This window comes from Notamacropus eugenii, chromosome 2, assembly GCF_028372415.1.
Source record: "Notamacropus eugenii isolate mMacEug1 chromosome 2, mMacEug1.pri_v2, whole genome shotgun sequence".
NCBI classification, from domain to species: Eukaryota; Metazoa; Chordata; class Mammalia; order Diprotodontia; family Macropodidae; genus Notamacropus; species Notamacropus eugenii.
Genome location: NC_092873.1, coordinates 506,075,229 through 506,102,491, shown reverse-complemented (window position 1 = coordinate 506,102,491; position 27,263 = coordinate 506,075,229). Strand labels below are relative to the sequence as shown.

The 27,263-nt window shown below is 51.1% G+C and overlaps 1 protein-coding gene across 4 annotated transcripts in view; it reads right to left on the bottom strand.

Moving 5' to 3' along the window:
- RNF220 (ring finger protein 220) overlaps positions 1 to 27,263 on the bottom strand; it is a 244,075-nt gene that overhangs the window by 33,453 nt on the left and 183,359 nt on the right. For all 4 annotated transcript variants that reach the window (XM_072649191.1, XM_072649193.1, XM_072649192.1 and 1 more), the window contains exons 2-3: positions 9,796 to 9,964; positions 7,126 to 7,171 (exon numbers count right to left, since the gene is read on the bottom strand). In XM_072649191.1, the coding sequence (XP_072505292.1) occupies positions 7,126 to 7,171; positions 9,796 to 9,964 (215 nt within the window). The remainder of the gene's footprint in view (positions 1 to 7,125; positions 7,172 to 9,795; positions 9,965 to 27,263) is intronic.

The window sequence follows — 27,263 nt, the reverse complement described above, 5'->3', positions numbered from 1 at the left end:
TTGTCTCCCTCCTTACCCCTTGTCCCTGTTGCCTAGACCCCTCATTACTGACTGTCTTTTGGTTATTGAAGAGATACCTCAACTCACCATGTCCAAAACAGTACTCATCATCTTTCCCCTCCAAACCCTCCTCTCTTTCCAAGCTTCCTATTACTGGTGAGGGCAGCACCATCTTCCAAGGTACCCAGGCTTGCCTCCTAGGACTCATCCTCAACTCCTCAAATGCCTTCACCCCCATATCCAATCTGTTACCAAGCACTGTCATTTCTGTCTTCAGAACCTCTTTCCTCTAAACCCCCTTCTGTGCTTAACACTTACCACCCTGGTACATATCCCACCTTGCCTCTCACCTGGACTACTCTAATAACTTCCTAACTGGTCTCCCTGCCTCCAGTCTTTCCTTTGCACAGCTGCCAAAATGATAGTCCCTGAAGTACATACAAGTCTAACCATGTCTCTCTTCTACTCAAAGATTTTCAGTGGCTCCCTATGACCTCTAGGATAAAATACAAACTTCTCATTTGGCAGTGAAATCTTTCTCAACCTGGCTTCATCCAGACCTATTACACTTCACTGCCTCCATGCCTTTTTACAGATGGTGCAGGGGGTCCCCAAAGCTTGGGATGCCTTTCTGTTTCTCAATTTCACCCTTAGAATCCTTTGTTTCTTCCAAAGCTCAGCTCCAGGGGCTATATATATATACCCAGAATACAGATACATATGTATGTGTGTATAAATATTGTATGCATATGTATACATACATATAATGTATACATGTGTGCATGCACACACGTGTGTATATATAATGTATACTTGTATACACACTCATGGACATGAATGTATATACACATACATGAGCATACATACATGTATGTATCATACTGTATGTGTGCATACACAAATAGCTGCATATACTGCATATAGGGCATGTACACACACGAACATATAATACATATGTGCACATATATACATATGCATGTGTGTTTATATAGTACATGTGGATATATGTGTGTGGATATAGAAAATGGCATGTGCCCACACATGTATATGTAGTGCATACATGTGTGTACATACATATGTATATGTGAACAATGTGTACATGTGTATATAATGCATGTGTGTATATAATGTAAATGTGTGTACATCAATAGATCCTTCTAAGAGAACATAAGATCCCTGAGGGCAAGGGCTATTTCATTGTCATGTCTATGGCCTTGGCACCCAGTACAGTGGTATACCACACAGTAGGTATTTAATAAATACTTATTAAAAGAATGGCTATTGCCACCCCCCCACCCCCATGGCTCCAAGTGAGGCAAGGTTTTCTGCCTCACCCTCATGGTGCCAGGTCTGGTGGTCATTTGCCCCCTTTCTCTTTCTGGCCCAAGCCAACTTTCTCAGCATCTCCTCAGAATTTCTGGAAGAGACTTCAGAAGCTAGCTTGGCTGCAGTGAGAGGCATAGAAGTATAGGAACTGGAAGAATCCAAGCTCCCATTTTGAAAGCACTTTACCCAGATCATCTCATTGATCAGACAGCTAGGGAGGGCAGTGACTAGAGCTCTGGGCCTGAAGCCAGGAAGATGGTGCCAGTCCTGCTTCAGATACAAACTGTGTGACCCTGGCTAAGTCACTTAACCTCTCTGTGACTCAGTTCTTCCACCTGTAAGATGGGGCTTATAAGAGCACCTTCCTTCCAGGGAAGTTGTAAGGATCAAATGATATAACTTATGATAAGTGCCTTTCCAACCTTAAAGTAGGATTTGTCATGGACCAGTTTTTGCACCTAGCCTTGGATCAAAGCCTTCCAGTGAGAGGAAATGCTTGTGTAGTTTGCTCCACTTCGGGCAGCTGTAATCATTAGGAAGTTTGTCCTGACATGGAACTTCAATCTGCCTCCTAACCTGTCTCTGTCCCCACCCACTGGTCCTGTCTCTGGGGCCCAGAAGGGGAAGTCTCACCTCTTCTCCAACAAACTCCCTTCATTTTTTTCTAGTCCAGGTTCCACCCAGGCTGACCTGCCCCTTCTTGGGTTGCTCTGGCTCAGGCTGACCCTGATACCTGAAACTCCAGGGATTGGCTGTTTCTCCTAGGACTGTGAGCTCTTCATTGTGACTGAAGGTGGTGCTTATACCCTTTGGGGGTCACTCCTCAACCCTGGTTTTTTCTGAGGGCCCTGGCTGGCCCAGATTGACTCTAGGAACAAAAGCAATACCCAGGTCTAGAGAAGGTAGGAAGGATGAGCCTGCAAGGAGAAAGCAGAATGCTCAGTCCTTCCCAGGTCAGCCGAGGGTCAGCCAACCTGTTCCACAGAGAAGGGAAAAGTCAAGAACCCTGCTTTCCACTCAAAGCCCCAGGCTCCTCACCCTAGGATCACGGAACTTAGAGCTAAGAGGAGCCTCTGAGATCACTCCAACTTCCTTATTTCATAGAATGGGAAACTGAGGTCCTGAGATGTCAAGGTACTTGCTTGAGTCCACACAGGTAATTAAGTAACAGAGATGACACTTGAACCCAAGTCCTTTGCCTCTCATCCTAGGGTTCCTTCCACCATCATTGTCTCCCTCTCTGCTCTCTCTGCCTGGCTGGTGAATGAATGCCTTTAATCCAATATTATTATGTGAAAAATGGCCAGCTCCACTATGGAGACAGTAAATTAAACGTTATGTATTAGTTTTTAGCGGGTAGGCAGGGGCGGAACGCTGGGCCCATTTATTCCTGAGCCTCAGAGATGACCTCTAGAAACAGGCGAGGCTCAAACCAATCCCTGGCCGTCAATCTCAGCACCTCTTCTGCATACCCGCTGCTTCGATTAATAAATTGTCTATTTCTAAATTGTGCCGAAGTGCTTCCATGCTAAGCATGGGTCAGGAGTGGGTGCTGGGACCTGTGCCCATGGGGCTGGCAAGAGTCAAGGCATCCCCCTCCCCAGTAACCAGAGGCTGGGCTGTGGACTGGAGAGGAGGCTGGCTCCAGTGGGGGGTGGATTTCTCTAGGTGCTTGGGAGAGAACTGCACTTGGCAGGCCTTGCTCCCCCTCCTCCCCACTCATCCTTCCTCCTTCCCTCCAAAGGTTTTCACCAACATAGTCCCACCCCCACCCCCACCCCCTTGTTTGAAATCGCTGGTGACAGCCCAAAGAAAGCAATTTGGGAAAGAGAGAGAGGTCATTTATCCTCTATCTCCTGGGCTGAGCGGCTGGGATGTGACCCGAATTCTGCCCACATCCTCAGGCACTGCGTGAGGGTCCAGGGTGGAGGCGGGGGCTGGGCTAGAAGCTGCCACAGTCTCTCTGTTCTTAGGCTTTCGGTGGGGAAGGGCCAGGGAAATTAGGTGGGAATGGAACCTCTGTGCTCTTCTAGCATGTACAGAAGGAGCTGTCAGAGGCCCCTGGAGAAGCAGGGCAAACTCATCACATTCTGCTCAGTGACTAATACCTTCCAAGTAGCCTGAGAATCCATTTCGGGGAGAAAGGACACAGGCAGCAGAGAGCCACCCCTCTGCCTCATCCTCCACAAGGACTGGGACTCAGGAGCTCCATCTAGCCTATCTTGGTCTCCCAATCCTTCTTTCCCAACTACTCAGGGTTGTGGGACCCCCACGGGAGAGGAGGGCAAGATGAAATTCTTGGATAACACACAAGGCTGAGCCAGTCTCTGCTATCAGCCTTTCTCTCCCTGCTCACAAGCCTCCTGCCTCAACATGCCACCTCTCCCCAATCCTCTGGCCCTTGGCTGTCACCCTGACCAGCCAGGGGCCCAGCCAAGGAGGACTGAGGACAAGAGGGGTAGTGCCAAGGAGGGCTCTTTGGAATCAGACGCTGAGCAGGAAGCCCGGTTCTGGTGCTTGCTACCTGTGTAAGCTTGGCCCACTTCCTGGTTTTTCTTCTGCTTGTTTCCTTCCCTATATCCTGAGGGGTCTTGGACCCTTCCAGCCCCACTTTGGGGGCCCTGCCAGTGTGTGAGATCTCAGCTAATTCTTTATGATTTCTCTCTTCTTCCTCCCCTTCCTCTTCCTCTTTCCCCTGCTCTTCCACTTCTCCTTCCTTCTCCTGCTCTGACTTGACTTCTGTGAAGCTTTCTAGGCAGTACTAGGCAGTCTCCCCTCACTCCTCCTCATCCATCTATCTCTTTGTGGAAGGGAGAGGTGAGGGGCCCCCGGGGAGGTGATAAACCCTGAGAGGCAGGGCCTCCCCCTCCGCTTCAGCCGCCTCACACCTGGGGCGAGTAGAATAAAAAAAGGTCACCAGCGCTTTTTAAACACGGGCACAAGATCGGGAAAATGTGCTTGGGAAAAAAACCGCTGGCATTAAATCATGACTCTGTGCCCGGCTCCTCGCCTCATTAAAAGTGGCCTTTCGCAAGGTAAAATTATCATTGTAAGCGATAAGATCTTTAAGAAAATAATTCACGGCTTCTTCACCCTTTAATATGATGGCCGCCACTGGCTAATTTTTTTCTTAATGGCAACGAGACCATCAATCTTGTTCAAGACTTCCTCTCTCCCTCCTCCTCCTCCTGATCTGACTCCCCTCCTCAGTTCCAGTACCCACAGTCACTGCCCAGCTGCCTCCCTGAGTCTCCTCATCCTGAACACTCGCAGATGCCCACTGCCCAGCTCACTCTCCTGGTCCTCCCAAGCCTGGCCCTGTGGCTAAGCAAGGAGCCAAAGTGAGCAGATGCTGGCTTGGCATGAATCTTGGTGCTGGAGCCTAAAAATGTTCACACATGTATACATTTGTACATTCATATGTGTATGGGTGTGGGGCAAAGAGAGTGAACAAATGCCTCATCTGTAAAATGAGTGACTGAAAGATTGTCTCTCTAAGGATTCTGGTGGCTCCTGGGACTCTCTCATCCTCCCTCCTTTATGTGCTCCCTGGTGTTTCTGTAAGTGGAACACTGTATGTTTTTACAAAATTGTATGTGTGATTAAAGCCTCTGGGTGCCTGTGTTTGTATCTGTGTGTGTGGTGTGGTGTGGTGTGTGTGTGTATGTGTGTGTGTGTATGTGTATGTGTATGTGTGATGGTGGTGGTGGGGGTGACCTGGTATTTGTCAGCACTGAGAAAATGGACCAAAATTGCCTCCACTTTAGCCGTCAGACCCGCCCCTGCTGGCTGCTCCTCTCCCTGCCCCCCCCCCCCAGTAGTTGGGGTCAAATGTGGGGGAAGGAAGGGACCAGATGTGGAGGGAGAGGGGGCCAGATGTGGGGGAGGGTTGAGGGGGGGGTCATCGAGTGCCATTGACATGCACTTTCCTTTTAAGCTTGGTCATTTGAAACTATTAAGTGCTGGGTGGGGGCTGCTGCCGGGGGCGGCTTGAGCCAAGCCGGGGAGTCTATTTCCCTTAAACAATCCATCAGTGGCTGTCACCCGAGCAGCCCCGTTCCTGCTCGCTCTTGCTAGTACCCGCTTTTATCTCTGACCGCACCAGCGCCTTTTGTGGGATTCTGCACAAAGTGTTCCTTGCCTGATGAAGGCTTTAACTCAGCTTCCAAAGAGGGGCAAATATCACTTAGCACCTCCTGAGAGAGGCTTTGACAGTCTGCTCCCCACCTTAAGGCAGGCCAGAGAAAGAGATGAGGGGTAGGACAGCAACAGGGAGGGGCCAGCCTCCACCAACCTCAGCCAAGGGAGAGCAGCCTGCTCTGAGCAGGGGCCACGTCCAAGCCATTATCAGGTCCCACTGAATCTCCCCTTCCACAGTTTCTCTCCCTCTTCTCTTTCAGGCCGCATTGCCTCTTGCCTGGATTATTGCAGCTGCCTCCTGAGGGTCTCTCTGCCTCCAGCCTCAGCCTTTCCACACAGCTGCCAAATTGATGTTCCTAGATTGGCCAGTATGACCATGTCATGGACCACACAAATGCATCTCCATTGCCAAAGGAGAATAGTCTAATACCTCAGTGGGGCAATCAAGGTCTTCAGAAATCTACCCTGTCCTTTCCATCTCATTTTACCTCAATTCCCCAGAAATAGTCTCCCTCCCCTTGGTGGGTCCTGTGGTTCAGTGAGCAGCCCTGCAGTGCTCTCACCCCCAACCCTCAGCCAACCTGCCCTGGCCCACCCCTGCCTCAGGGTCTGCTCATGCCATTGTCCTTACTTCTTTTTCAATTTGACTCCTTTAAGAGCTGGCTCCAGCCCCCATCCCAACTTCTATCCACACTCCCAGTCCCACCTTATGATAAGTGATCCTCCTGCGCATTCCTTTCTGGGGGGGCAGCTCCTTCTCCCCCAGGAGCAAATGCTCCCTGGGACCAGCCTTCCAGTTCCCACCACCAAATACAGCTGAGCAGAGGGCTGGCCACGCAGGGAAGGCAGGGAGTCAGCATCCTTATGTCTGCCCTAAGAGTGGGTAAACTCCAGGACTGTGTAAAGCATAGGGAGAACTAGGTGGGAGGGGGTAGGGAAGGAATTCCCAGGGAGTGACCAGAGAAGGGGAAGCTGCTGGCTGCTACTGGTTAGAAATCTTGTCCTAAGAACATTAGTTGAAGGAACCAGGGGTTCTTCTTAATTGGGAGAAGAGAAAACTCATGAGAGACATGAAAACTGTCCTCAAGTATCTGAAGGACTGTGTTCTGTGCTAGGTGTTAGGTGTGTGTGTGTTCAGTTGTTTCTGTTGTGTCCACATCTTTGTGACCCCATTTGGGGTTTTCTTAGTAAAGATACTGGAGTGGTTTGCCATTTTCTTCTCCAGCTCATTTTACAGATGGGGAAACTGAGGCAAAGAGAGTTAAGTGACTCATCCAGGGTCACATGGTGTCTGAAGCCAGATTTGAACTCACAAAGATGAGTCTTCTTGATTCCAGGTCCTGGCACTCTATCCACTCGAACTTTTTAAGCTTGAGGGCTGTCCCAAAGAGGCATGGATTGCCTGAGGAGGGGGTGAATTCTGCCTCTTCCTCCTTGGAGGATAATTCCTTGTTGCTGAGGGGATTTCTGCCAGAAGGAGGAGGTTAGGCTCTCAGGGTTCATTGGAACATCATTGTAATGAGAGTTGCCCCACAGTTGAAGGAGCATTCCCAGCAATGGAAGACTCCCCCTCAATGCTGCAAGGAGGGTATGACTGTGCATGGGATGTGATGAGCTTGTGACACCTGATGGGTGCCTGAGATGGGCTCTGCCACCTACCTTGGGGGTGCCAGGGGCCATGGCCTCCTTCAGGAGAGAATTCTTGCTGCAAAGAAAGAGGACACGCAGATAAGGTTTCCAGAGTCCCTGGGGAACAGGATGCAAGACAGGTGCAGGAGCAGCAGCCCTCCTCTATCCCTGCCCCAGGGTCTCCCTATATCCCATGACCTTGCCTTTTCCCCAGGTGGGGCAGGCACTGTCCCATCCCAGCCTTGTCCTCAGTTACCTACAGACCTCTCAGACCTGGGGCAGCTGTTGAGGGGAGGGGGCTCTTAGACAGACATGCAACTGCCCTACCTTCCTCCACCCCCAGAGCCATGACCCTGAAGATCAAACTAGGCTGTGGACAATTCCTAGAATTTGATGGGCTGGCAGCTGCTCTGGGGCCCAAGGCCCATTGAGGCAGAGACAAATTCTCCCCATGCCCCTCCTCTTAAAGTGGGACAGAAAGGTGGGAGGCCCAGGCTGGGTTTAATCCTAGCATCCACATGCATAGCCATCTCCCTCCCACTAAGCAGGAGTGACAGGAGCAAGGAGTAGACCATCCCTGGGCCTGTCATCAATCTGTTCCCTCAAAGCCTAGTCCTTGTGCCAGCCCACAGCCCTGATCATGCAGGCCCACAGGACAGGCAGAGGGGCCTGAATACAGCACACAACAGAACCCCTGTGCATTGGCAGGAGGGCAGAGAGAATGACTGACCCAGCCGGACTCCTGTGCCCCCTCCATTCACATGGGCTAACCTCAGCTCAGTAGAGACTCCTGCCAGGGCACTAGGGACTCCTTTTAGGCCCAAGGCTGGGCAAATACTGCTTTCCATTCTCTGACCATCCCTCCCAGCCCCTGGGGAATGGCAGCCCTGGGGAGATGGAGGTTGTAAGGACAGGAGGAGGAGGAGGAGGAGGAGGAGGAGGAGGAGGAGGGAGGGAGGGAGGGAGGGAGGGAGCAGGAGAGAGGCTCTGATGATCTCCCCACTTGCTGCCTGCCAGCCACTGAATGATCCGGGAGCTTTAAATCATGAGCAGGCCCCAGCACTGGTCCCTGCACCCAGCCCAGGCTGGCACTTTTAATTAAGGTGATTTACACCGAATTATCCTTGGAAATAAAGAGGCAGGGAGCTGCCCGCACTGAGCCTTCCCCTCCGCCCCCTGCTGAGCTTTAATCTATTGGGGGAATTGTTTATCTAGCTCATTACCCAACCAAACACCGAGGCAGGCAGAGGCCCAGAGCTGCTGCTGCTGCTGCCGCTGCCGCTCCTGGCTCCTGCCCCTCTGCCAGCCATGCCATCACCTCCATCAGCCTGCTAGGCTTTAGATGAGGCAGAGAGCATGAGCAGGGCCTGGGAGCCTGGGGTCTGGGGGTGGCCCTCGCGCCTATTTGTTCTTCCTGACTCGTCCAGAGACACAGGCTTTAGAACACGAGATTTCCTGAGGAAGCCCCAAAAGTGGTCTGCCTGCCCCTCCCTTCCCCCCAGCATGATCCTCAGAGCTCAGGGCCTTGTGGATGTTGGAAGACATTTCTTTATTTGTATTTCCAGATTCTAAGGCCTATCCTCCACCCCCAACCCCCACCCCCAACCACAAACCAGATACCTCCCTGGGGGATGACCTAGCACCACCTTCAGCTCAACCTGACTCATTCTCTTTCCTCCTATACCTGCTCCTCCTTGGGACACTATTGGTCCCGGCTGTGGCTCTATTGTCCTGCTCCTGGGGTGGGGGAGTGGGTGGTTACAGTGACTGTATTGGTCTGTTTTGGTTGGGAGAGTATGTCTTTGAATGTCTCCCACTGTGGGAGTGGGTGATGGGCAGGAGGGACCCACAAGAGGGAGCCTGGGAGAGGGGAGGCCTGACTCTCTCCCCCCACCCTCATGACCCTTCCTGGGAATCCCTCCCGCACCCAATTACAGCCTTAATTGGCAAGTCCGGGAAATCAATTAATTCGCAAATTTTTTCCAATTAAAAATTAAGATAAATCAGGCAGCCTCGTCAGGTGCCAGGGCCAGGCAGTTTGGGGGGGGCGCCCTTGGAACGCCTTTGCCGGGCGCGCTGTCAGCGGGCGGGCCGGCCGAGACAGATAAAAACCCATCGACCCGTCGCGAGGAGCTCTTCAGCTCCATCGATCAGGCGGGATTTCACTGGCTCTGCAGAGCAGAGGGGGCTGTGGGGGCTCAAGCCTGCCCCACTGATCCAGGGCCTGGGCCCCAGGTGCCCTGATGGCTGAGCCACAACTTCTTACCGGGTTACTCCCTCCCCCCAAGCCCTTCCCAGGGTAACTTTGTAGGGGAAAGGGGGATCCCTGGGCCACTGGGGAGCCAGAATATGCCAACACTCTCCTTAGCTCAAACCATGCTGGGTCTGCCCCCAATCTCATTCCCTCCCTCAGAGGCCTGCTCCTCCCCTAGATCTTAATCCCTCACTGCTCATTTGGGGGAAAGGAGGTAGGAGTAAGAGACTGGGGTCTAATGCTGGGGAAGGCTCAGAGAATCTGATGAGTCATTGGGGACAAGAGTCGGGGAGCAAGACGGGGAGAAAGAGGCAGAGCTTGGGGCTAGGAGCCCCATGGGAGTCTCTGGGGCTAGGGGCCCTGGGAGAGGCTCTGGCCCTCTGACTTGGGGGCTCCCATGGGACTGGCAGCTGTGCAGGTGGCAGGACTGTCTTGGTGGACTGTACCTGCTAGGTAGCTGGGTGAGTTTCTCCAGTTCTTGTTCCATGTGTTCCTGCAGCTCCCCAGGCCGAAGCAAGACCTGGCAGATGGGGCAGGTGGGGGCCTGGCTGTCGAATAGGGCTGCTGCTGCTGCTGCTGCTGCCGCTGCTGCTGCTGCTGCTGCCTTCTTCTTACCTAGAAAGGCAGGGAGGCAGGGAGGTAGGGAGGAAGGCCAGACGTAGACAGGGAAACACAAAGATAAGCAGAATGTTAGTTGGGGGGTTCTTGTGCCCAAAGCACACCTTGGCACAGCCCTGACTCCAGATCCTCTCTGGGAGGTTGAGACTGAGGGACACTCAGGTTCAATAAAAGAATCTTACTTGACTCCAGCCCCAGCCCACTTCACATCTTGTCCCTTCTCTGGGACCATCTGTGGCCATCACCTCTGGGACTCCAAGGCCTTCGGCAGCTCTTGCTTGCCTTGCCTCCCCCTGTTCTCATCCCCCAGCTGTTCTACCCCATGACTTTGGCTTGCACCTTCCATGTCTCCCCCCACCCCCAGTCTCAGTCAAGCCGAGACTCTCAGGCATTCTATCAAGCCTGGAGATGTACAAGAATCCCTTCCTCTCCATCTTGGATCTGGACTCTTGCAGCCTCTACCTAAGGACTTCCATTGAGGGGGATCCTCCCATTGCTGGGAGCACCCCTTTAGTCCTGGGACAGCTCTCATTATTAGGATATTCCTGATCACCCATGAAATCTGCTCTTTTTTTACTATCTCAGTGCTTCCAGTTCTGCTCTCCAGGGTCAAGCCTAACTGGCCTCATGCCACCTTCTCAGAATAGCTCTTCAGGAGCTCAAAAAAGAAGAATTTCCTTCTCTCCCAATCTCTTCCTCTCAGTCCAGGAGGGGTTTGGATTAGATCATCTCTAAGGTCCCTTCCAGTGGTAAAGGTTGTGCTTCTTACCCCCACCATGGAGTCTGAGGCCTTTCTGAACATGGCCCCTCACCACGCTGATTATTCCTTGGTGGACACTATACAAAACCCAAGACGTGGCCACTCTTCCTCTCTCATTGGCTTTGGTGCTAGGCATAGTGGGCCCAATAGTGATGACCCAGAGCCCCCAGGTCCTTGGCATAAGACTGACTAGTCCCTCTCTCCAATCAGCCTGCCTGTCCCTCTATCCTTCTAGGGTGCATGCCTCTGTCCTTGGTAGCTCCTAAGCCTGCCATATCCCATTCAATTCAACCCAGGGAGGAAACTGGGAACTAGGCAAGGACAGAGACGTGATGGGTGGGTGAGTGGGTGGCGGCAGTGTTGGGGGGGACCTGTCAACTCTAAAGATGATGGATGGGGGAGGCAAGGCGGTGGCTGGCGGTGCTGTGGCGTTATCGGATGCTCTGCCCGTCCTACCGACGTGGGCCGCTAATCCCCGGGCGAGGCTGCAGCCGCCCTCCAGCTGATAACCAGGAAATGGGACTGACAACAATTTTTAGCCGAGAGATTCTTCACCAAAATGCCGAGGCCGGAGGTCTGACAGCGGCTGATTGAGCGCGAGCGAGTGTGAGCCCAGGAGTGAGGAAGAGAAGGGGGAGACTTTGGAGGAGAAGGAGGGAGGCAGGCAAGGGAGGGGGGCAGGCCCAGAGCCTCACTAGGGAGCCAGAGCTATTCTCTCCTTCCTTGCTTCCGTCCTTGGTCTTTCTGTTTGGGGCCTACTGGATCATGTTCATGCTGCCTGAGCTGAGGGGTGAGCTGGGAAGTGCTTCTCAACCTCCTGACCCCTAATGCTTGGGCACTGAGTGTAGAAGGTTGAAGGCAGTCATTCCCCAGCATATGGTCCCTGATCCAAGGAGAGCTTTGGCCTCATTGGCAATGTTTTCAGGGACGGTGATGGAGATTATGGCTGTGAGGACAAGGATGGCCACAGAATCTTAATGAGAGGTACCTTGAACCCAGACCTAAACATGAACCCCATCTCCCCCAACAAGTGGTCAATCAGTCTCTGATAGAATACTTCCAAGGATGGGAAGCTCACCACCTCTGGAGGCAGTCCATCACCCTTTGGGGCAACTCTGATCTGCCTGAACCTAACTCGGCATCTTCTCGACATTGTTCATGGCTTTGCACTCTGGGGACAAATAGAACAAATCTGATTCCTCCTCCTCATGGCAGATCTTCAAACACTGGAGGAGAGAATTTACAAGCCACTCCCCCCTCTCTCCCCCACTCTGGCCCTCTGTTCTCCTGGCTGGTCAGCCTCCTGTGGATGATTATGTAAGTGAGGAGGACAAGGTTGGGCATGGTGTGACTGGGGGTGATGGCACCTGGGAAGATGGGTGTGGCCAGGCTGGGAGATTCTAGCAAGGCTTACAGTGTCCATCTCCAAATCCCAACTGGAGGGAAGGGGCTGCTCAGGCTGAATTTGTTACCTCCTGGAGGGTCATAACTCAGATATGCCTTGGCAGAGAATGAGCAGGCTGGGGATGGAGATAGGCAAAACTTGCAAGGACTCCAGGCAGTGCTGACCCAGGCTAAGGGGGTAGTAGGGGATCCTGAGCCTATGTGTAAGGCCTCTCTTCCTAAATGTCCATGGGGGCCCTGAACAAGGCCATTTCTCCTCTTTTCAGGGATGAGTCAGACTGCATGCTTCGGGTAAGAGAAAGGATGAGGCCACTTCACTCTTCAAGCTTGTAAGCCAGGTCTTGTACCTGTCTTCTGGACTCTAAGCAGGGCCTACACACAAGCTGGACCTGGAACTTAGAACCTAGATCTGATCTAACAGAACACAACTCTGCAAACGTCACTCAAGCTTATTGCTCTGTAGATACAGTGGAATTGAATATCAGACATGGAACACAGGACTCAGAATACAGGACCCAGAAGACATGACCTGCAAACCAGAGCCAGAACTCATGGCCTGGAAACCAAATTTTTGGTTCTTCCTACACTCCTAGGTTTCATGGAATCAGGGCCCTGGATCAGACAGTCTGGTAGCAGGAAGAAGGAGCTGTTGATCTTCTTTAGTAATGAACTAGTGGGGGGGCAGGAGACAAGTTCAAATCCTGTCCCTGATACTCCTGATTTCATGACCTTGGGGAAATAGATTTCTCTGACCCTCAGTTTCTTATCTGTAAAATGGGGCAAGTGATACTTGCAATACTGCTTCCCCCCTCCAAGACTTTTGGGAAGAAAGCACTCTAGAGATAGGGGCTGTGGTTATCACTCTGATAAGACAGCATGTCAAGCATGCTCTGCTGCCCGTGATATGTGCTCTGTCATGGCCAGGGCTGGGCCAGGGCTGGGCTGTTCAGGCATTTTTATTAATATGTCCAATACATTATCCATGTAATACACTTGTCTAGTGGGGCCTCCCATGGCTCCAGAACTGGCAGGTGGGGGCTGGGGGCTGGCCCACTGAGTGGGGGAATCTGAGTGTGCAGTTTGATGGATCAGTTTGCATTACCCACCCAGGCTGGCCTTCGTCTGTCAGGATTAATAGGTATCTGCAGTGGCTGAAGTGAGTTGGGAGGGGGTAGAACACATCATGTGTATTTATCGAGGGGCTGATACCAACTCTTATTTATCTCCTCCCCTCCCTTGGGCTTCTCTGCTCCCTCTGCCCCAGATCCAGGAGACAGGGATGTAGATTGTTTCTATCAGAGTGTACCCTGTGGTGGGTATGGATGAACTTACCTTTCAGCTCCCCAAAGGGGAGCAGGAGAGAGGGAGGGCTGGAAAGACAGAGAGACACAGTGACAGTCAGAGGGATGGGGGTGGGGAGGGGGGAGTAGGACAGAGGCAGGTCTATAATTTCTACCCAAGATGACTTGTTGGCTTCCACTGGATCCAGCTGTCCAGTCATCCTCTTGGCTGCATATTGCCTATCCTGGTCCTCCTAGGGATCCCAACTGAGCCAGAGGCAGCATCAGTTCATGTCTGTAGCAGCCTGGGGACCTGGATGACTTAGACTAAGATCTCCTAGCCTCTCTCCTCTTCTGGAGGCCAGTGACCTATCAAGAGAAGACAGGCCTCTCTTTACCAGTGTCTTCCAGGAACATAGTACTATTTCCCCATGAAATTCCTATTGAGCTTTCTGGCCTGGCCTGTCAGCTACTTCCATGAGGACCTGGGATCATGACCCAAGACTAATAAAGCCTGAGCTTTGGTGAGGGAGAGAGGGAGGGAGGGAGAAAAGGAGGGGAGGGGCAGCCCTGGCAACTAGAGGCTGGAGAAGTAGGAGAGAAGGCATTAGGGAGGAGGGGAGGATTGGCAGAGCATTCAAGGACAGAGATAGAAACTGAGGCAGAGAGGCGATATGAGGAGAGGGGAGAAAGGCAGGAAGCCGGCAGCAACAGAGAAGTTAGGAACCTGGAAGGCATGCGGGGAGGGCAGCCGGGGCTGCTGGGCGTGGGGGAAGTACTGGGAGCTAGGGGATGGGGGGGTGGGGGTGGAGGAGGGAGGAGGAGGAAGATGCGGAAGCCGAGGGGAGCCCTCTCCTCCGAAGATCAATTAGCATCAGTTACCGACTTCATTTAATTGTCGTCGAAGATGAATTTGTCATTTTTAGCCTGGAGTTAATGGGGCACCTTCACCTCTGCTGGGCTAGGCAGCGGGCGGGGCGGCTGGGTGGGGGTGGGGGCTCTGAGGGCCTGCCGGAAGCTAGAAGGAGAGTCCCCCCGACCCGGGCCCCCATCCCCATCTAGCCTCGGCCCCCTTTCTCTTACACCCGCCTCCCCTTTGCCTAGCATCTTCACCAGCTCCCCTGGGCCCCCGTGGGACCCCGGCGCCTGTTTACCTTCCTCCTTTCGAGCATATACGGCGGGACCCGGTGTGTGTGTGTGGGGGGGGGGGGGGGAGAGTGCAGTGCGGAGGGGAGGGTGAGGTGGGGGGTTAGGCCGCCGCCGGGCTGGAATTGAATTGATAAGCACATCAGCGCCAGATAACGCCTGAAATAATGCACCGATAAGGAAATGCGATTGGATTTGCTGGCGAGCATCAGATTGGCCCCATCTGGGGCCGCCTGGAAGCGCCGTAAATTGCGCTGGGAAACCTTGTTTGTCCTTAAATATTCCTGTCGTTTCTCATTGCAGCCGACAGGGCCGCGGGCACACGGCAGGGGATTGGCCCGCTGCTCCGACCCGAGAAGGGAGTGGGTGGGTGGGTGGGTGGGAGCCCAGGGAGAATGAAGGAGATGTCCTTCTTTAGACCCTGCTTTCTTCCTTGGGCCTCAGTTTCTTCCCGTGGAAAATGGAGGGGCTGAGTTGGGTGGTCTCTGGGACATTCTACCATAAGCCTGGGAAGAAAGGGTGGGGGGAAAAGGAAGGGGAGGAGAAGGGCGAGGGAAGGAAAAGGAGGAGGGTAGAAAATGAAGCGAATGTGGAAAAAAGGGACGAAAGGATCGAGAAGAGGCAGGAGGGCAGAGGGCGCTGGATGGGCGAGGCCTGGGATGACGCTATCACCAAGAGCTTGGCCAGGTGACCTCACCTGTGAGGCCAGGGCCTACGGAGCACATTTCCTCAGAAACAGGAGGAAGAGGGGAGAGGAGGGAAGGGGAGGGGTCCCTGCGGAACGAAGCCAGGCTGGGGGCGGGAGGGGCATGGAGGGCTGGCGGGCGGGCCCTGCCCGGTGACAGCTGGCCCTCCCATCAATCAAGCATCTGTCCACGGCCGGGGAAGAGTCTCTGGCAGAAATTGAGTTTGCCTCACAGGGGACGATTGAGCAAATTAATAGCCCATTAGCCAAGCAGTGACCTGAGAAATGAAGGTGCGGGGGTTCCTGGTCGCCAGCCCCTCACCCCCTCCCGGGCTGGGCCAGGGTGAGGCTCAGGGTTAGACTCAGGTTGGGTCGGAGACGGGCCCCACCCAAAGGGATTCTGCGAAGGCAGAGAGACAAACAGCCTACCCTAGGGAGCCGCCCGCACCGCATCCCCACCGCCCCCAGTTCTATGGTTTCAATCCCGAGGACTGGAGGGGTGGCTCGGGCTGAGATTTATTGGCTGGTTTAGTGTCTCCCAGGCTCCCGCCCCACTCCCCCTCCTGGAGCTGCTTCCGTCCTGAGCCCCTAAATCAGGTGGCGAGATGGGCCTTGTCACGGCCCGCATTAGCCTCGTTAGCGCACTAGGAGCAGAGATTAATAGTGGTGTGGACGCCCCCCCCAACTCCTTCTATCCGCCTCCTGCCGAGGGGGCCCACGCTACTCAGAGCTCCCCCCTCCCGTCTTACCTCCCAGTCTCTCCCCCCTCTGCCTCTACTCCTCTCCTCTCTCCTGTCTCTCCCCCTCCCCTTCTCCTCTTCTCCCTCTTGAACTCTCCCTCTCCATCTGTCTTGACCCCCCCAGCTTTTTCTCCCCCCACGTCCCTCCCCTCCCTTTCCGCATCTCTACCCTCTTTCTTCTGGCTCTCTTCTCTGTCTCACTGGCTCTTCTCACACATTCCACCCCCCCCCCCCCATGTCTGAGTGGGAATATTAATTATTGGAACCAATTGACTGTTTATACTCTGATGTTTTAACTAATCACCACTAAGGCGCACACCACAAAAGCCTCAGCTCCTCCTCTATCCACCCCGCCCCCCCAATCTGGTTGTTGCCTAGGTTGATGGGGACGGGGGTGGGAGATGAGTCACAGGAGCCACCCCAGAACTGGAGCGGTGTTTCAACTCAGATGGAGAGGGGTTGGCTGGGCAGGAGAGCTGGGATATCCAAAAGAGCAGTGCCAAGATGGGCTGGCCCTGAGGGTACTCTTTTTGGCCTCCTCCTAGGTATTTTCCCTTCTCCCAATCCCCCAATTTTTCCTCCACTCAGCTAGACTCATTTTCCTTATGCACAACTCTGGTCAAATCTCTCCCCTTCTCAAACACTGACAGAAGCTCCCAATTGCCTCCTAAGTGAACTGTTTTGCCTGGCATTCAAAGTCCTGTGCCATCTGGCCCCTTGCCTGCCTTATTTCATTTCTTTCCTCCATGGACTCTATGATCAGCCAAACTGGGTGACTTGTTTCTTGAATTACCTTGACACATCTTGCCTCTGTACCTTTGCTCATACAGTTCCCCCCTCCTGACATTTCCTTCCTGTTCATCTTTAACTACCGAATTTTTACTCGTCCTTTGTAATAAGGAAGGCTTCCCTTATTTCCTACCTCCTTTCCGCATTATGACTGATGATTGGTCTCCACTGGACTTCACAGTGTCCAAAGCGTTCTCATCCCTCTGAGATACTCCCGCTTAATGGGTATTACAATGGTGTCTTGCTATCTTTTTTCCTTTCCTTCCTTTCAAAAGACCCAAGGGCAGGAACTGGATCTTTTCTAAGCGTTGCATTTCCCCCCCATAACTAGCACAGGCCCCTTTAATGGTTTGCTGGCTGACTGACATGTGTGCCTGCATGGATGCCCATGTGCCCATAGGATCATAGCATAGAGAACCAGAAGGGGATACCATCTGGTCCAGCCTTCTCACCTTACAGGGGAGGAACCTAGGCCAAAGAGGGACACAGAGTTACTTGCCCAAGCCCACGCGTGGAATGAATGCCTGAGCCGGTATGCAAACCTAGGTGCTCAGAATCTTATGCCAAAACTAATGTGAAGCCCACAGCTTGGACCTGGCCTCCTCAGCCACATCTGGAGCCTGATCCCAGGCATCTGGATTGAAATCCTCTACAGATTCTTCTAGCTCTCCACTCTATGGTCTTGTGCTCAGCATCTGAGTGTGCAGCCTGAGTCTGGAAGGAGGAAGCTGGTTCTCTTTTCTCCATTCTTTTCATCTTCTCTTCCTTGGCATTCTCCCCCTCCCCCCCAAATCTCTAAAGCTCCCTTTTAATCATGGGGGGAATCAGAAGGCTAAAAGGTTAGAGGTGAAAGGGAGCTTAGAGATTATCAAGTTCAACTCTTTATCTTAGGATAAGGAAACTGAGGCCCAGGAAAGTTGTCTGACCTTGGGCAGTTCTCAGCCTTTCTGGGGCATAATCTGGTGTTTTCTGTGCATGTGAGGAGCCATTGAAAGAAGAAGCAATATGGGATAGTGGAAGGAGCACTGGTTCTAGCTAGGGTCAGAGAACTTGAGTTCACATCCCACTTCCGATGATAACTTACTGCTTGAACCACTTCCCCAGGGCCTCAGTTTCCGGATCTGAAAAAGGAGAGTCTTTCTCTGCTCTAAGTCCATGAGCCTGTGAATTAGAGTCAAGAGCTCTCTAAATGTCAGCCTTTTATCAGGAGTCAGTTATTGGCCCAAGGACTCCAAATACACGGCTCTCAACCCTCTGCTAGGCTGAGCTGAACTGGGCTAGAAGGGCCCTAGGGTTCTCTGCCTTTCAGGAATCTACCTCTAGGGCGTCTCCTGGTTCTGGGTAAGCTCAGCATAGCGGCAGGGAAACAGGTCTTCTGTGGCCAGTAGGTGTCGCTATGGCTCCAGGACTGGAGGGGAGGACTGCCTAGGTCAGCTGGCCTCTTGCCCCTGTGGGGGAGCCCCACCCCATACACTGGAGGATGGGGGGCAAGAACTGATGGGCAAAGAAGGGCAAACTGAAGTCCGTCCACATCTCTGAAGTTGTCTCCTCTAAACACGGCTTCAACTTCTCTTCTATGTCTCTCCAGTTCTCAAGCCAATGATGAACACGATCAGGTGACCTCTTGGGCTCAGCCTGCAAGTGTGTGTGTGTGTGTGTGTGTGTGTGTGTGTGTGTGTGTGTGTGTGTGTGTGTGAGCTGCAAGTCTGTCTTTCTGTCTGCAGGTGTGAGTATGGGCATGTCCCTAACTGCATCTTAACAACCATAATACTATTACCAGATATTTATAGAATACTTTGGAGTGTGCTAGTTGGGTTGGCCATACATGTACCTGTGTCTTTGCTTGTAGGTGTACACACATGTGAGTATTCTGGATGTTTCTGTGCCTTCCTCCTTCCCCTATTTCACAGGAGGCTCCAGAAAAGCCCCTTTCTGAAACCTGGGCTGACCTGTGAAATGTCCTGTAACTTGAGGCACTGGCACAATCTTGAGGATGTGGGGACACCAGCTCAGGGCTCAGTCAGACCTAGAGTTCCCAATATGAGGCCTTGGAATGAGATTCCTCAGAACAGACCCAGACACTCTACTCACCATCCTTTCTCAGAATTCCCAAAGCTCCATCTCAGGGGAACTTAGAATGCTCTCCACAAAGTGACCGATAAGTAACTGGGCACCTGACTTCTGTCTGAAGTTTGCCAAGGAGGCCCACCACCACCAGATGAGCCCCCTCCACCCTCCTCCTCTGGCACAGCTCTCCTGTTTAGGGAGTTTCTCTTGACATCTGGTCCCAATCCCCTCCCCTTCCCCCTCAGCTGTTCCTGGTTCTGCCCTCTGGGGCCTCTGATCCTTCTTCATAGCAACCTTTCCAATACTGGAGAAAAGTTCTCATGTCTTCTCTGAGTGTCCTCTGCCCCAGGCTAATATATCCAGCCCCTTCACCAGATCCCTAAATATCATGGACCCCAGACCCTTCCCCATCCTGGCTGCCCTCCTGTGGACTCTCTCCAGCATATCCATGCCATTCCTAAACGGTGGCACCCAGATCAGAACAAAAGACTCCATATGTGGTCTAAGCAGAGCAGAGGACAGTGGGCTCATCATCTCCTCCTTCCAAGAAGCTCTGCTCCACTTAGGCCAACCCAAGATCCCACGAACTGACTGCTATGTGGAGCTTGCTGTCCCTCAAATCTTCAGATGTTTTTCAGCTGTCTAACTGTCCTTTACCCATCTTGTTCTTGTGGGTTTGATTTTGTGATGCTGCGATAACATTTAAAGTGTTTTGCAAATCTTACATTACCGACTATTACTATTATTAATAATCACCTATTACTCTTTGAATCTAAGTATAAGATTTTGCATTTACCCCTATCATATTGCATCTTAGATGAAGACCAATGTTCTGATCCAGCCATTAAAAATCTTCTTAGAACCTAACTCTGTCTAGCTGTGTTAGCTATCCCCTCTAACTTGGTGTCATCTGCAAATCTGATAAGTATCTGGTAAGGGCCAAGCACAGATGTCTGGGGCACTCTACTGGCGCTTGGCCAATGTGACATTAAAGCATTAATGACCACTTTTGAGGTCTGGGCACTCAGACACTTCTGAATCCTCCTACTGGTATAGAAAGCTTGACTTGGAACTTTCCATGTTCCATGATTCTTTATGTCCTCAGAGATGATTTCAAATTTAAAAGGAGCTTTACAGTGCCCACCTGCTTTTCCTTCACAAAACACTGGAGCATTTTCAAGGCACTCTACATGTACAAAGCATACACCTTTTACAAAGTGCTTCATTGTCTAGGAGACAGATGCAATTGATGCATGTTTTCCGTCTACCAAATTCTTTGGTCTACAAGATGCCTCAGAAGCTAGAGGTACTGTATACTTTACAATTCATAAGATGCTCTACAAAGGAAGCTGAGAGAATCTTTCAGTTGGCATTTGTAAAATTCTATGAGGATGGCAGGTCAAGGATTCTTAGTCCCATTTTACAGGTGAGGAAACTGAGGCTCAGAGATGGAATCGACTTGATGAAGGTCAAACAGCTTTTGAGCAGCAGAGCTGCATCCTGGGAGATCTAGGCTTCCTAGCTACCTATTAAGAGCCCTTGCCTCTTAGTGGTTTGATCTCTCTGATTTCTGACACACCTGACCAGTGTCTCTCTGGCAGGCAAGTCCTTGAGGCTTGAATGAAAGGCCAAGAGAGGAAAGAGACCCTTCGAGGGGCAGACAAACATGGCACAGATGGCATTGAGCTAACATGTTGGATTTGAAAAGCAACCTTAAAAGATATCACAATAGGCAAGAATGTCGGGTCAAGTCTAAGAAGAAAAAATGTAGCAAGAGAATTTGACAACTGGAAGGGACCAACTCGTACACAAAAAGAATCTTCACTACAACTACCCAATAAGGAGCTGTCCAATCTCTATTTGGATGATAATAATAATGAGAATATTACAAAGCTATCATTTTTATGATGCCCACAATGTGCCAGCCACTGTGCTAAGTGCTTTATAAGTATTATCTTCTTTGACTCCTCACAACAGCCCTGTAAAGCAGATGCTACTACTATCCCCATTTTACAGTTGAGGAAGCCAAAGCAACAGGTGAAGTGACTTGACTAGGGTCACACAGCTAGTGTGTGAAGCAAGATTTGAACTCAGGTCTTCTTGACTCCACATCAAGGATTCTCACTACTGTGCCACTTAGCTGCCAAGAGACTTCCAAGGAGAGGGTGCCTCACCTCCCCCACCTCGAAGGTGTCTTCTCTCACTCTGGGGTGACTCTCATTGTTAGGAAACTTCTAATTCTAGCTTAAATCTGCCTCTTTGAAACTCCCTTCCCCTCACTCCTCCCCTATTACTCTGGGTTCTTCTGACTTCCATTCAAACACTTGGAGTCATCTCTCATGTTCCCTTCCCATCCCCACCCCAAGTCTTTTCTTCTCCTGTCTGACCATCCCCAATTCCTTTAATTCACATACACAGGAAGTGGGATCAAAGTTCTTCACCATCTTTACCATCCTGGTTATTCCTCCTTCCCTCCCTCCCCCACCTTATCATTGTTCTTAAACTGGAGAGTACAACATTAAACAAAGGACTCCAGATGAGGGTTGATGAAGGCAGCGCACAACAGGACTCTCGCTTTCTTATTCTTGGAAATCTTGCCTTTCTCTTAATGTAGTCCATGAGCTTCTCTGGCTGCCCCATCACCCTGCTGATCCATACCAAGCTTGTGGTCCACCTGAACATCCAGATCTCTTTCAGACCAGCTGTTGTCCAACCAAGTCTCCCCATCTTGTGTTGGTGAAGCTGATTTTTTTTTTAACCCAAGTGTAAGACTGCATCTTCCCCTAATGAATTCTATTTTATTAGGTTTAGCCCAATGCTCTAATCTAATAAAAATCTTTCTGGACCTTGCCTTGGTCACCCTATGTGATAGCTCACCCTTCTTCTTTTGTGTCATTGGCAAATTATATGAACAGTTGTCCATCTCTGCCTTCATCCAAGTCTTCCCTTTGGCTTTCCCAAAATGAGCACTGCTCAAGTGGGGGAAGAGTGGTATCCAGGTAGCTAGCTTTCCATCTGAAATAGATCTAGGGGACTGAGTGGCCCACCATCTCCATATCCATCAGCAGGAGAAGGGGAATGCCCTCCAAAAGCTAATGAAATCCTAGACTTCCTTAAAACAGAGAGAACCGTCATGGAGAATATCAACCAGAATGGCGGAGGGTCTTGATATCATGACATAAAAAGCAACACACACTTGTTACATATTAGGCATGGTACTCAGTGCTGGAGATACCAAGATAAAAGCGGAAAAAATCTCTGCCCTCAAATAACTCATGTATATACATTAGAGTACATAGGTCATATATACAAATGAATCTAAGTCTTGGCTGATGGGGGTGAAGCAGGGACGAGAAAAGGTTTTAAGAGGAAGGTGGCACCTGAGTTGAATCTTGAAGGAAGTACAGAGTTGAGTGGCAGAGATGAGGAGAGAGAAGGAGAATGTGAACTAGGAAAGAATCAGGGAAGCCGTTTTATAGTCAGTCAAAATTATCTATTGTCATTGTTTAGTCATATTCAGTTGTGTCCTACTCTTTGTGAACCCACTGGGGGTTTTCTTGGCAAAGATACTGGAGTGATTTGCCATTTTCTTCTCTAGCTCATTTTACAGATGAGGAAACTGAGGCAAAAAGGATTAGGTGACTTGCTGCCTTCATGCAACACTCCATCTCCAGTTCAGAGCCTTTGCATGGCTCTCCAAGAGGGCCACACAGACAGACAAGCAGGCAGGTAGAGACAGAGACATGTGTGTGTACATCCTTCGTTGCCAAAGAAGACCATGCCATCAGAGAAATGATGATATGACTTGCACTTGACTTTGTTTTGAGTGAAGGAGGGCTGTGCAGGCCACCAGCCTCACTTCTCCTCCAGAGCCATCTGAATCCAGTGACCAAATATTCATCAGGATGACTGGAGATGACCCAGGATGAGGCAACTGGGGCTGAGTGACCTGTCCAAGGTCACATAGCTAGTGAGTGTCAAGTGTCTAAGGTAAGATTTGAATTCAGGTCCTCCTGACTCCTGCACTGGTGCTGTATCCATTGTACCACCTAGCTGCCCCTAGAGACAGAGACATAAAGAGACAGAGAAAGAGAGACAGAGACAGATATAGGGGTAGGGGAGAGAGAGAGGACACTAGGACCTTCTACTGTCCTCCAGGCCTGGAATGTCACCCAGCTAGAAAGTGTATAGATTAGAATTCTGGAAGGTGAGTCTTCCTGACTCCAGGCCCAGAATTCTATCTATCCACTCTACCATCTACCTGCCGCAAACACCTATTAAGCACCTACCATATGCCAGGGCCTGTGCTAAGATCTGGGCATACACAGGGGCAAGACAATCTATTTCCTCAAGGAGGTCATAGTCTAATGGGGGAGATGACATGCAAGCCACTCTGTACAAACAAGCTATAAACATGATAAATTGGAAATAATTAACAGAGGGAAAGCAAAGGGAAGGAGGGAGAATCAGGAAAGGCATTCTCTGGAAGGTAGGATTTTAGCTGGGATTTGAAAGAAGCCAGGGAAGCCAAGAGGGGGACATGAGGAGGAAGAACATTCCAGGCCTGGGGGACAGTAGAAGGTTTTCCTAGTGTCCTCTCTCTCTTTCTCCTCCCCCACCCCCCATATCTGTCTCTGTCTCTCTCTGTCTCTTTATGTCTCTGTCTCTACCTGCCTGCTTGCCTGTCTATCTGTCTGTGTGTCCCTCTTGGAGAGCCAGTGCAAAGGCCCTGAATTGGAGATGGAGTGTTGCATGCAGGGAGCAAGCAGTCTGGTCAGGTTTCAACATGTGAGGATGAGGATGAGTTATGTGAAGTAAGGTAACAAAGAGAGGGTGGCTTGGGCCCCTGTGACTCTTCCCTGGGCAGCCCAGTCAGATGGAATCATTGTTGGTCCACACTGGCCAGTGCCAGGCAGCAACCCTAGCCTTGCGCAGTCTGGAGCAACCCCAGCTTACCCCAAGAGCAGTCTTGGCCTTGATTGGCCTCCAGTCAGTCCCAGTCATTGATGGTCAGTGACAGCCAGCCCTGATCAGCTGCTCCACAATAGGGGTCTATGGGAGCAGAAAGGCAGCCGTGTCTGGTGAAGGGGCAGGGCTGGGGCCCAGGAACAGAGAGTCAGCTGTGAGGGCATCCAGACACAGCCTGTTACTACCACTCACTCCTAGCTAGGCTGGGCCTTGGGTGCCCCACCCTACTAGCTTAGGCAGTGCCTTGGAGAACCCTTCTGGGCCTTGTTGGGCCAGGCCAAGGAGGACTCTAGCAGGAAAGCCTTCCTCTCACCCTTCAGGATCTCAGCCTAATGCCTCCCCTCCTCCCCTTAGTGCCCATCCTCTTCTCCCAGAGCTCCTGGAATTCTGGGAGATGGGCTCCAAGGCCCAATCCTGGCCCCAGCCCCTTAGGCCCAGAAGAGTGTGCCCCATCATCCTCTCTCCTTCGGGATGTGGATCTTGAGCAGGGCTGAGCCCAGGGCTCTCTTCCCTCCCCTATCTATGATGATGCTGGGCTCACTCAGACTGTCCAGGCCCCAACCAGGGGCATTAAATGTTAATTATGTCTATTTGGATTTGAAAAATTTTATGACTTGAGTTAATTACAGGCAGAGTCGTAAAAAAGGTTTCAGAGCTGAGGAGCCTGCGGGCCTCATCCTCAGGACAGATGGGGATGAGATAACTGGAGAAAGAAAAAAGGGAGAGAGGAGCTCCTGGCAGGGGGCAGGGAGGGGGCAGGCAGTGGGTGAGGAGAAGTCTTTGTAGAGGACAAGGGGCTTGTAGAAGCTTCCTGGCCCCCATCAGAGGCATCATGAATGGCCCAAGGAAGTCCCTAGGAGCATCCACAAGACACATGAAGCCAGTGACGCCCCTGTATCTGTGCCCCTTCCCACCACTGAAGAATTCTTGGGTGTCTACCATGGTAAGATTGTTTCCATGCACTGCCTACTCCTTACTAAGGAGAGAAAGTCAGAACTCAACTTAACCAAGAACCAACATTGGTGAGACTCCTACTGTGTGCGAGGCCCCCAGCCAGGAAAAACAATACCCAGGGGAAGCAACTGGGTAGGAAGAAAGGGTATGGGTGACACCCTTCTCCTGTGCGTTTCCCTCATCCAGGATGGCTGAGGTCCTTTCCCTATAACCTTTCTGCCAGTCTCCTTCTGCTCCCCCCTTCTTGGACAATCCCAATGCTCCTTCCCTTCAGGAGGGAACTCAGAATCCTTCTTCAGGCTCATTCCCAGCTCGGCCATGAGCTAAAATTGTTCTGCTAGGAGAGAGGACCACGAAGCCTTCACATCTTCTCTGCCTCCATGGTCTCTGGCTCTGCCAGCTGACTTGCTGATGCATGCTAAGGAACCTTGAGCCTTCCCATATTCCCTGTGGCTGCTCCCTGAGGACCTTTGGTCCTTTCCAACTGAAATGTCCCCTATGCATTGGCCCTCCCGATTAAAGCATGAGCTCCTTTAGAACAGGAGCTCTTTGGCCTTTCTGTCTGTATTCCCAGGGTTTTACACGTGGTGAATGAAACCCTTAATACTTGTTTCCTTCATCTTCGAGCACTGCTGCCACTTTTAAGTCATGGTACCTTGAAAAGTTCTTTCCTCTTAAAAGCTCTGCGGGTTGGTAATGCAGACTGTGACCTCTATTTTTGCAGATAAGGAAACTGAGGCTGAGGAAGATTAAGGGGCTAGTTCATGATCATATACACCACTGATTGTGGGGGGAGGGACTTAGTCTATCCTGTCTTCATATTAAGGGTGACTTGAGCCAGATCAGGGGCTAGCATTTAGGGTTAGAGTCAAATCAGGTCAGTGAACAATGATTAAGCACCTACTATGTGTCAGATGCTATGTTAAGTGCTGGAAATACAAAGAAAAGCAAAAGATAGTCCCTGCCCTCAAAGAGCTCCCAGTCTAATGGGGAAGACAATATGCAAACAACTGTATACAAAGTATATGCAGGATAAATTGGAGAGCATCAACAGAGGAAAGCCATTAAGATTAAGGAGGACTGGGGAGGGCTTCTTGCAGAAGGTGGAAATGAGGAGGGAGAACATTCCAGACATGGGGCACAGCCAGAGAAAGTATTTGGGACCTGGAGATGGATGGTCTCATATAGTAAGGAGGCCAGTGCCACTGGGTGTCAGGGTACCTGGTGGGAGAGGAGAAGAGGGGTAAGAAACCTGGAAAGGCAGGGAGGGGCTCTAGGTAATGAAAAACTTTGAATAATAACAGATTTTGTATGTGGTCCCCAGAATTTATTGAGTGTGTGGGGTGACAAGATCAGAACCGTTTTTAAGGAACATCAGTTTGACAGTTGAGTGGAGAGTGGACTGGAATGGGGGGAGACGAGGCAGGTAGAACCTCCCCTTCAGCAATTAAGGCAATGATCTAGGTCTGAGGTGATGAGGGCCTGCACCAGGGTTGGGGCAGCATCAGATGAGAAAAGGGGGCATAGTGAGAGATGTTATAAAAACGGAAATGACAGGACTTGGCTGATTGAGTATGGTGGCTGGGAAAGAATGAGCAACTGACAATGATGCTTAGGTCGTGAGCCAAAGCAATCAAGAGGGTGGTGGTATCCTTGACAGTAGTAAGGAAAATGGGGAGAGGGAAGGGGTTTGGGGCAGAGACAGTGCATTGGCTTCATTAAATTGAACAATAAATCCAACATATAACTTTGAGCACTTACATCAGCCACTTGGTTGGGTGCTGGGGATGCAAAAAAAAATGAAGAGTGCCTCTGCCTTCAAGAAAGTTACACTCTACTAGTGAGAAACAACACAGGCACAGATACGTCAGTGAACAAATACATGCAGAGCAAAAGTCAAATCATTTCAGGGACTGTACTAAACAAAAGATTTGGAAGAGACTGTGTAGAACATAGCCTGGGAAGGGAACCAGGGAGGCTAAGAGGCAGCCATGAAGAGGGAGTGAATTCCAGGTTTGGGGAACAAGGTTTATATATATATTATGTAGACCTTGTTCCCCATATGTATGTTTTTGTTTGTTTACTTGTTTTCAGTTGTGTCTGATTCTTTGTGACCCCATTTGAGGTTCTCTTGGCAAAGATATGGAAGTGGTTTGCCATTTCTTTCTCCAGCTCATTTTATAGGTGAGAAAACTGAGGCAAATAGGGTTAAGTGACTTGCCCAAGGTCACACAGCTAGTAAGTGTCTGAGGCCAGATTTGAACTCATGTCTTCCTGACTGTTGGCCTGGTGCTCTCTCCACTGTGCCCAAGGGTGAGTATGCTGAAAGGTATGGAGGTGGGGAACAGGCTGTTGGACATAGGAAATGTTAAGTAGATGAGTTGGCTGGATCGAAAAGTATATTAGATGAATAATGTGAAATATAGGTTGGGCCAGGCTGTGAAGGGCTTTAAATGTCAACAGGGGAGTTTGTTTTTTATCCTACAGGCAACAGGGAGAGGCA